General features: G+C 35.6%; 2 protein-coding genes across 2 annotated transcripts; one reads left to right on the top strand and one right to left on the bottom strand.

Annotated features, from left to right (window-relative positions):
* The first annotated feature begins 5728 nt into the window (after positions 1 to 5728).
* On the top strand, positions 5729 to 6868 carry LOC131658901 (uncharacterized). The gene is made up of 4 exons (XM_058928150.1): positions 5729 to 6083; positions 6170 to 6297; positions 6387 to 6628; positions 6715 to 6868. Exons 1-4 carry the CDS (start codon positions 5729 to 5731, stop codon positions 6866 to 6868), a joined length of 879 nt encoding a protein of 292 aa, XP_058784133.1.
* An 854-nt stretch (positions 6869 to 7722) lies between these two features.
* LOC131656617 (GDSL esterase/lipase At5g55050-like) lies at positions 7723 to 10081 on the bottom strand. Its single transcript, XM_058926285.1, has 5 exons — positions 9747 to 10081; positions 8891 to 9030; positions 8437 to 8670; positions 8097 to 8343; positions 7723 to 7976 (listed from the first exon to the last, which is right to left on the bottom strand). The coding sequence occupies exons 1-5, from the start codon at positions 9979 to 9981 to the stop codon at positions 7756 to 7758; spliced, it is 1077 nt and encodes a 358-aa protein (XP_058782268.1). The 5' UTR covers positions 9982 to 10081; the 3' UTR covers positions 7723 to 7755.
* Positions 10082 to 10335: the final 254 nt, after the last annotated feature.

The raw sequence follows: 10335 nt of genomic DNA, 5'->3' as shown, positions 1-10335 counted from the left end.
CACTTCCAGCTTCTTAGTTTCAAATTCAAACTGCTTCTTCAGCTTTTTGTATTTGATACTAAGATGAGCCTTGAGTTCCAGAAGTTCAGTTAAATTGGAAACTAACTCTTCTCTAGATAGTTCAGAAAATACCTCTTCAGAATCTGATTCTGATGTAGATTATGATCCATCATCTTTTGTAGCCATCAGCGCGAAGTTAGCTTGCTCATCTTCAGAGTCTGATTCATCTTCTGAATCATCCCATGTTGCCATAAGACTTTTCTTCTTATGAAACTTCTTTTTGGGATTCTCCTTCTGAAGTTTTGGACACTCGTTCTTGTAATGTCCCGGCTCATTGCACTCATAGCAGACAGCTTTCTTCTTGTCAGATCTTCTGTCACCAGAAGATTCTCCATGTTCAAATCTCTTTGAACTTCTGAAGCCTCTGAACTTCCTTTGCTTGCTCTTCCAGAGTTGGTTTACCCTTCTGGAGATCATAGACAGTTCATCTTCTTCTTCTTCAGATTCTGACTCTTCAGGATCTTCTTCTCTAGCCTGAAAAGCGTTAGTGCATTTTTTAACATTAGATTTTAATGCAATAGACTTACCTTTCTTCTGAGGCTCGTTTGCATCCAGCTCTATTTCATGGCTTCTCAAGGCACTGATAAGCTCTTCCAAAGAAACTTCATTCAGATTCTTTGCAATCTTGAATGCAGTCACCATTGGACCCCATCTTCTGGGTAAGCTTTTGATAATATTCTTTACATGATCAGCCTTGGTGTAGCCTTTATCCAGAACTCTCAATCCAGCAGTCAGAGTTTGAAATCTTGAGAACATCTTCTCAATATCTTCATCATCCTCCATCTTGAAGGCTTCATATTTCTGGATTAGAGCAAGAGCTTTAGTCTCCTTGACTTGAGCATTTCCCTCATGGGTCATTTTCAATGACTCATATATATCATAGGCAGTTTCCCTGTTAGACATCTTCTCATACTCAGCATGAGAGATAGCATTCAGCAAAACAGTCCTACATTTATGATGATTCTTGAAAAGCTTCTTCTGATCATCATCCATTTCTTGCCTCGTAAGCTTTACGCCACTAGCTTTCGCTGGATGTTTGTAACCATCCATCAGAAGATCCTATAGTTCACCATCTAGACCAAGAAAGTAACTTTCCAGTTTATCTTTCCAGTATTCAAAGTTTTCACCATCAAATACTGGTGGTCTAGTATAACCATTATTACCATTTCCATTGTACTGGTCAGTGGAGCCAGATATAGATGTGTGTTCATCACCAGCCATCTTTTACTGAAGCATTTTTCTCTTCCTGAATCTTTTCTAAACACGGTTAAGTGCTTGCACCTTAGAACCGGCGCTCTGATGCCAATTGAAGGATAGAAAAACACTTAGAAAGGGGGGTTTGAATAAGTGTAGTTTAAAAATTGGGACGATAAAAATAAATTGCACAGTTATTTTTATCCTGGTTCGTTGTTAACTAAACTACTCCAGTCCACCCCCACGGAGTGATTTACCTCACCTGAGGATTTAATCCACTAATCGCAACAGATTACAATGGTTTTCCACTTAGCCCACGACTATGTCTTCCAGAGTATCCTGATCACAACCTGATCACTCCAGGAACAAATGCTTAGACACAAGCTAAGACTTTCTTTGAGTATCCTGACCACCACGTGATCACTCTAAATACTTACAAATTAATGTAAACAATTCTAAGAGTATTACAAATGCTTCTGAAAAGCTATAATCACAACAGTGATATTTCTCTTAACGTTTAAGCTTAATCTCACTAATATATTACAACAGCAATGTAGTGAGCTTTGATGAAGATGAAGTTTCTGAGCTTTTAGTTGAACAGTGTTTCAGCAAGTTAATATTCACAGAATTTTGTTCAGAGTTGTTAACCTTGCTTCTCATCAGAACTTCATACTTATAGGCGTTTGAGAAGATGACCGTTGGGAGCATTTAATGCTTTGTGTGTTCCGTACAGCATTGCATTTAATGTTTCACGCTTTTGTCAACTACCTCGAGCCTTGTTCATGCTGTGTCTACTGACGTTGCCTTTAATAGCTTCCAACGTTCATTTTGTCAGTCAGAGTAGCCTGCCACCTGTACTTTCTTCTGAACTGATGTTTGTGTACACAACGTTTGAATATCATCAGAGTCAAACAGCTTGGTGCATAGCATCTTCTTGTCTTCTGACTTTGAAGTGCTTCTGAGCGTGATACCACGTGACCTTCAGTGCTTCTGCTTCTGATCTCAAGTTCTTCTGATGCTTCCATAGACCCATGTTCTGATTCTGCTTTGACCATCTTCTGATGTCTTGCCAGACCATGTTCTGATGTTGCATGCTGAACCTTCTGAGACAAAGCTTCTGAGCGCTGATTTTTGCATAATATTTATATATTTCCTGAAAAGGAAATTGCAATGTATTAGAGTACCACATTATCTCACACAAAATTCATATCCTTGTTATCATCAAAACTAAGAATATTGATCAGAACAAATCTTGTTCTAACACAATATACTGAAGTTTTCTACTGAAGTGGATGAAATTTCCAATTTCGAGAAGGCTTTTGTGGGGGAGGTTGTGACTCCGTGATAAACATACTCCATGCAAGAGATCTTTTATGCTGAAGGTCATTTTTCGGTTAAAGTCACCCTATTAGGAGCGAATTTATGCTTTCTTGAGGACGTTGTGGAATGTAAAATAGAAGATTTGGTGGAAGGAAATGGTATTTGGATTGGTCATGTGTTTAAGGACATTAGGAGATGGAACCCTAAAGATGTTGATCATGAGAGATTGACATGGTTGAAGGTTTTTGGAATCCCCTGTCAAGCTTGGAATCATAGATTCTTTGATTTTGTTACACAATCTTTGGGAGTTTTCATTTGTGGGGATGATATTACGATGGATAAATCCAACATGGATGTTGCGAGGTTAATGATTCAGATAAAGAATTTTTTGACGATCAAGAAAGAATTCAATGTTAAAATTGATCAGGATCTTTCTAGAATTCCTATTTTGGAAGAAGCCTAGGGACCGGTTGCAAATTTTGGTACTAAGAGTTTTCCAACAAAAAATCGGTGAAGAATGATTCGTCATCTGAAGATTCCATTAATGAGGATGGAGAAGGTGGCGGAAATTTGAGTACGTCCTGAAGTCGGTTAGTGGCATCGAAGATGGGGGTGATCTGGTGACGGAGGAGGCAAATGTAAAGGGTAAAATCGTTAATTCTAAAGATGAGGATGGGACGGAAAAGGAGTCTAAAAAGTTATTGGATAACTCTAACAGTTCTTTAGCGTGTACGAGAGGAATGATTGAAACTAATCAAAAGGAGATCTTGGAATTAGTGTTGGACCTGTGTCTCAATGGCATAGAGTTTGCGGGAGGGATAAATGTCTGTACTAGGATTGTCTCGTGTCCTGCGAGGTGTTTTTATAGTGGGGACATAGTTGGGATGGAGTCTACAAATGGTTCAAAGTTATTGGGCCTAAATAACCAAGGCTTGTTATCGTTTGACAACGCTTGTATCAATTCTAAGAAAGCTAGGCCCAAAATCAAGTAGTGGCATGAAGTGAAAGAATTGGGGGGGACATCAAAAATTACGCATTTGTACTTTGCATGTCTAAACCCTAATTTTGTTCCCAAAATTCCTATCAAATCAATTGATGTGAAGAAGGTGATAGAAGAAGAGGAAAATTTCTCTCGTGGCTCGGTTCTATGCTGCGATTCAATGACGAATTTGGGTGTTGCTCAATGTAATGTTAGGCTGAGGATTTATCAAGAATCAATGATGGGGGGAAAATTCAAAGATTCTTAAATCAGGTTGGAAATAGTTTATGTGGGTTCTGAAGAAGATGTATAGAAGGAGATTGAAGAAATAAGGATGAGAGATAAGGAGGGATTGGTTGTTAGGAAGGCAGATAATGGAACTTTTCGATGATCGTAGTAACCCTAAACATTAGAGGGGGAAGCTTAATAAAAAGGAATAAGATTGGCTTCATGATTCAATCAAGTAAAGTCGATGTTTGTCTTCTTCGAGAAACAAAATTATCTCACTTCAATTTAAAATTGGCTGAAGAGTTTTTAGGGCCAAAGGAAATGGATTGAACGCATCTCGAATCTAATAGAGTGTCTGGTGGTTCGATTATTCTGTGGAGGAAGAAATTGTTGGATCTTCTGTAGATTTTCATGGGAATAAGGTTTGTGGGGATGAAGGCTTTGAACAAAGGTGTGTGTATCAATTTCGTAAATTTTTATGCACCATGTAATATGGTTCTTAAAAGAGATGTTTAGAGGAATACTGTGATGCTGGAGATTTTAGAAATTGTGTATTGGAGGACACTTCAATGCCTTTTAACTAAGGAGGAAAGGATGTGCAAGAATTTAGGCTTTAATGGCGGGGACTCAGTAGATTTATGTCACTTAGTGAAGGAAATGGAGCTAATTTATTTACCTAGTGCAAGAGGGAGGTCCACTTGGTATAGTGAGAATGGTTTAGCTATGAGCAGACTGGGCATGTTTTTGCTCTATGATAAATTGGTAACAGATTGGAAGCTGGTGATTCAAACAGTGGGTAAGATGGATTTTTTGGACCATTGCCCAGTGTGGTTGAAGGCAGGAGGTTGAGATTGGGGCCTAAACTAGGTTTAATAATGGTTGGTTCAAACATGAGGATTTCGTTTCTTTTGTGGAGAATGAGTGAAGCTTGTTGAGTATTACGGGGAGAGGAGATTATTGTTTGTATGAAAAGTTAAGGAGGCTTAAGATGAGTTTGAAGGGGTGGAATAAAGACATATTTGGGTGGATATATTTGAGAATCAAAGAGAAATTTGAAGAACAAAACGATTTGGATCAATTCCTGATATTAAATGTTAGAGATGATATGGAAAGGGCTATTGAGGAAAGGAGGTTAGCTAGCTAGGATAACTAGAAGCACCTGGAGTTGAAGGAGTGCATGCTTAGACTGAAGTCAGGACATAATTGTCTAAAGAATGAGACCTAAATACCAGGTTCTTTCATAATTCGATAAAAGAAAGGGTTCGTGGAAATGCTATTTGTGTGGTTGATTCACATGCTGGTCTGGTGGAGGGAGTCGCAGAGGTTAAGTTCCACATTAGGGAGCACTTTGAGAACTTCTTCAAGGAACTTTGTCGTTCTAGACCTTTTCTAGAGGGTATTTGTTTAATAAGGTTAGAGGCGGCGGATTTTGTAAGCATGGAGCGTCCTTTTACGGAAGATGGGGTAAAATTTGCGGTTTGGAATTGTGATGGAAACAAAACACTAGGGTCTGATGGTTTCTCTTTGGAATTTTTCAAGAATCAATGGGAGTTGGTTAAGGGAGATATTATTAATTTTATTTTGATTAAGGAGGACTCAAAGAGGTGATTGAGAACCTGATTTAAAAAAAAAAAGACTGATTTCATTAAGAAGATGAACATTTTGGACGGTGTCCTAATGGTCACGAAGTGGTGCATTTGGCTAATTAAGAGGGAACGTAGGAGCTACTTGGTGTTAAAGGTGGATTACGAGAAACCTTATGAGTGCATTAGCTGGGACTACTTAAGGTTTGTGATAAAGAGAATGGGATTTTTTTAAATGGATGGAAGCTCGTGTTTTTGTGAGTTTCATGGCAGTTATTGTTAACGGCAGCAGTACGGATGATTTCAAGGTGGAACGTGGATTACGGCAAGGAGACCCACTACCACCTTATTGTTTTTAATAGTTATGGAAGGTTTAACAAGACTTATGGAGAGTGAGGTGGAGTTGGGTGATTATAAAGGCTTTCATTTCGGTGAAAATGACTCATTGGATATACTTCACTTTGCGGACAAAACTATTAAATTTAGTGAAGATAGAAATAAGAATTTATGGGGTTTGAAGGCAATTTTCAGGGGCTTTGAACTCATGTTAGGCTTAAGAGTAAACTTATACAAGAGTAATATTTATGGCATCAATTTAAGCGATGGAACTTTAGATTTTACGTCGTCTTTTCTGGCTTGTGGAATTGGGGTTTTTCCTTTTGAATTCTTGGGTGTTATGGCGGGAGGACAGTCCTATGAAGGTGGGAATGTGGAAAGAGGTTGTTAGGTATGTGAGCAAATGTCTTGACAAGTGGAGAGGGAGGTTTCTTTCTATCGGAGGTAGATTGGTGTTGATTTAATTCAGTCTTGAATGCTATACCTCTATATTCTCTCTCGTTTTATCAAGCTCCTAAGAAGGTGATTAAAGAGATAATAGGTATTCAAAGAAGGTTTCATGTGGAGGGGGTGGAAGGTGAAAGGTGTATTAATTGGGTAAGTCGGATCAATGTGTGTAATTCAAAATAAGAAGGGGGTTAGGAATTATAGATGTGGACTATATGAATATCTCGTTGCTAATGAAGTGGAAGTGGCAAACTTTAACGGAGGAGAATGCGGCGTGGTCCAATCTATTGAAGTATAGGCATTCTAATCTGGCGTTCAAGATGTACGTGAATTATGGTATAGTGATATCAAAGGGAGACTCTATTTGGTGGCGTGATATAATTTTGATAAATGATTGTGATGGTTCTAAAGGACTATCTGCTTCTGAATTGTTCTTATGCAGGGCCAATAACGGTGAAAATTTGTCCTTTTGGTTCAGCAGGTGAGCAGGTAATCAATCTTTATTTGAGGCTTTTTCTGAGTTGGACGCCAAGGCTGCACATTCGTTTATGTCTGTTGTGGATTCAGGCCATTGGGAGAATTCGAGCTGGGTTTGGGATTCCGACAACTGGTTGGAAGTGGAGGAAGAACAAAATCTCTTTATGTTATAGTACATGACAAATATGCTGCAAGAGTTTCCATTGGTGCAGACTGTCAAGGATGTGTGCTATTGATCTATTGAGGAAGAAGAAGGCTTTACTGTTAAGTCATGCGCGCTTGAAATAAGGAAAAAAGGGGATGGGGCTGTTTTAGAGCGTAGAATATTGAGGAATATGAAATTTATGTGGGAATTGAAGGCTCCGTCAAAAGTTAAAAATTTAGCTTGGAGACTTATTTTGTGAAGACTTCCTACTAAAGGCCAATTGAAGAAAAGAGGGATATTGGTAGAGGATAGGGATAATTGTTGTGTTTTCTATTTTAGAGAAATGGAGAATTCTAGTCATTTGTTTGAATCATGCCCCTTAACGAGTGGGATTTAGGATAAAGTAGGAGAGTCGATTGGGGATTTGGTTTCTTATAGATTGGGTTCCTTTCTTTTCTGTAATGATAAAGTTAAGGTTTTAGACGAAAGATTAACTGTTGGGGTTATTTGGCTAGCGATTGTTTGGAATATTTGGGTGATGAGGAATGCGGTTTTGTTTCGCGGAAACATTTTCAACTTTGATGAGTGTATCATTGTCATTGTGCTAGCCTCTCAAAAGTGGTTTCGATCAGTTTATGTTTCATCTATGTCCTGTAATTAATTTTCATTTTTGAAACATTTTACCTCTATCGTATATAAAGAGGTAATGTGTAGTCGGCTGCTTACGGTCTCTATTGTTCCCTTGTAATTTTCTTTGTGATTAGTATCATTCCTTATTGGAAAAAAACAATATCATACTTTCATACTCTTAATTAAAAGCCACATTTTTCTTCTAGGGAATAACACTACAACTTTATCTTTCTTCAAAGACTATCTTCAAACAACTACATAAACTAAATCCTTCGAATTTTTTATATTGTCGTTTGATAGCAAAAAATCACAAAACCAAAAAATTAAAATTGTAGGGAGTAGTTAATTTCCCAATTTTAAAGAGCTATTAGTTTTTCCATATTGATAGGATATGTATATTTTGGAAGTCCATTATAAAGTTTATCCACAATGATTCTAGTGGCTGCCTCAGTTGGATGAACTTGATCCCAAAATATATGATCTTGTCTATTTGTACAAACGATTGAAATTGGTGTGCATAGAAAGTTAGCATTAAGCTCACCAAGTCCACAACAAGCACCTTTCACATCTACAATTCCTGGAAAAAAAATATAAAATATACATCATTTTAATTAAAAATAATTTCTAATTATCAATTTCTATTTAAATAATGAAAAAAAATAAAAACATAGGATTTTGTGATGATGATATATAGTACCATAAGAAGTTGGATTTTGAGTGAGGTCTTGGATGGCAGCATAAGTATCAAAGTATGAGTAACTTAAATTCTTGTTCTTCATTTTCAATTCCTTCAACATAATTTGAAGGAATTCATTATATTTAGTTGACATTAAATTAGCTTCTGAAAAACATTCTGTTTTGTTCTTGAGTCTACTTATTGGGCAACACCCAATTGGACTAAGACCAATAATCTCAAATTTCCTTGCACCATTGTTGTATAATCCCTGCCAAAATATACCATTTAAAAATTAAAAACAAAATAAAATCGTCTTGTTAATTCAGCTCAGTTAATAATTGCAGCACATCTGATTGTTTACCTGAAGTTGAATTTTTAGCGAGGAAGCCATGGAATTCGCATATTGTTGAGGAGTGTTTTTCTTTCGAAGATCTATTGAATTATAATATCCAAAGATATCATTGCTTCCGATTACAACAATGAAGATAGATTTTGAAAGGTGTTTGTTAAGTGTAGATGCTTCTACTTGTTGTGTCAATTGTTCATACACTTGTGAATAGTATTCCACTTGCTTTGTCAAAGGTATTGATTGCTTCTGCAAGAAAAATGTAATATTTTTATCATACAAAAAATATTATAAAAATAACATAACACGGTGGTTCACCGCTGTCGCACGAATAAAATATTTTTTATTGTGATATTTTTGAGAAATTTATATGTGTAGCTTCTGATTCACCGTATTTTCCATTATGAAGTTCAAGTTTTACAAACATATAATTGGAGAAGGATGGAGAGAATTTTAGAAATGTACTTACAAAATTTTCATCATTGCCATTAAAAATTCCAGCACCTCCAGAAGCAAAGTTAACACCATTCAAGAATGATACATTTTTGTTGTTGAACTTTGATACTAGGGATAAGTATGGTGGTGAAGTGGCAAGGCCTAATTTTTCAGCTGCAACCCAACCATTCATTTCATGCAAATATTAGCAAAACATAATAATTTTTATTACTATTTCTGAATGCCACAACAAAAGATCAATAAGTCAATAGCATTAAATGTTGGTTCTCTATTGTACAAATTGCACTTAACTTCTTGTGAATTTGTTTCTATCAAATATCACATATTTTCCTTTTTTTTCTTCCACTTTATCCCTTTTAAAATTATTTTTCAAAGTATCTAGGAAATAGTTTCCACCCATTTTTTAAATAAACTAAAAAATATTTTAAGAAATAAATTGAAAAATGCATAATACAGGAAAAATTCAATCGAGTCAAGGTCAATCGAGAGAATAAATATGAATTTTCTTATCTGATCAATTGTCAACCGATAGAATACATAAAGTTTATTCGTTAAATTTTCAAAAAATCACCACTTCTTTTACATCATTCAAATATTTTACTGATGTAAAAACTCGTTAGAAAATTTATAATATATTTCACTAATAAGTATAATTTTTTTTGTCATTAAATACCAACTAATTGAACTAACATCTTCTTATAAAAATCAATAACACCAATTAAAATTAGCTACGTATTTAAATATAAATTTTGCAGGAAATGTTTCGAATAATATAGTAAAACTATAAGATACTAATATCTATTTTCTACAAAAATACAATTTATATAATAAAAAGTGAATATAATTTATATAAGATACTAATATCTTACCAATCAAATCAGCAGCATTTTTTCCATTGCTAAACCTTCCAGTTGGTAACTTAGTTGGAAAATCAATGCCATAGTGAGGGAGAACTGCCTTTACAAAAGAAAGAGTCAAGTAATTGTTGTTTCCAACATCAACAAGTGAATCTCCAAACACATAAACAGCAGGAACTTTTTGAGCTTCTAAGAATCCTAAATTCAATATTAAGAAAGAGATAAAGAGAAAGGTATTTTTCATCATATCTAACTAAGGAATTAAATATCTATTTTGGAATTTGTTTTTTCTATCTAGTGTGTGTGGAGTTTGAGAATGCTTGGGAAGATATTTATAGAAGAATAAGAAATGAAGGCAAGTGCAAAAGATATGTGTGGAAACAAGAATTTTTTGGTTACTATGAAATAATGGAGCAAAGAGACATCCAAGAATTGTACCTATTTTGACCATACAAAATAATAGATGATTTAATGTTTATTGAGTTTTCTTATAAAACGGTGGTGTGACAAATATAAATATTTATGTTAATAAATTGGATTATGTGATATGATTTTGGTCTCTTTTAATATAATTAGTGGATTTGAGTAGTGTCTCCGTGCT

The sequence above is a fragment of the Vicia villosa genome, linkage group LG3 (assembly GCF_029867415.1).
Source record: "Vicia villosa cultivar HV-30 ecotype Madison, WI linkage group LG3, Vvil1.0, whole genome shotgun sequence".
In the NCBI taxonomy this organism is placed as follows: domain Eukaryota; kingdom Viridiplantae; phylum Streptophyta; class Magnoliopsida; order Fabales; family Fabaceae; genus Vicia; species Vicia villosa.
The sequence above is the reverse complement of the archived record's forward strand: the minus strand, read 5'-3'. Positions and strand labels throughout refer to the sequence as shown.

What these genes read in the sequence shown, in the direction of transcription:
- LOC131658901 (XM_058928150.1), top strand. Translation starts at nt 5,729, where the DNA reads ATGGAAGGTTTAACAAGACTTATGGAGAGTGAGGTGGAGTTGGGTGAT. An exon ending in AGGTGGGAATGTGGAAAGAG is followed by an intron (nt 6,084 to 6,169) that starts GTTGTTAGGTAT and finishes GATTTAATTCAG; the next exon opens with TCTTGAATGCTATACCTCTA. An exon ending in GTGAAAGGTGTATTAATTGG is followed by an intron (nt 6,298 to 6,386) that starts GTAAGTCGGATC and finishes TTGCTAATGAAG; the next exon opens with TGGAAGTGGCAAACTTTAAC.
- LOC131656617 (XM_058926285.1), bottom strand. Translation starts at nt 9,981, where the DNA reads ATGATGAAAAATACCTTTCTCTTTATCTCTTTCTTAATATTGAATTTA. An exon ending in AAATGCTGCTGATTTGATTG is followed by an intron (nt 9,031 to 9,746) that starts GTAAGATATTAG and finishes GTTGGGTTGCAG; the next exon opens with CTGAAAAATTAGGCCTTGCC. An exon ending in ATGGCAATGATGAAAATTTT is followed by an intron (nt 8,671 to 8,890) that starts GTAAGTACATTT and finishes TTTTTCTTGCAG; the next exon opens with AAGCAATCAATACCTTTGAC.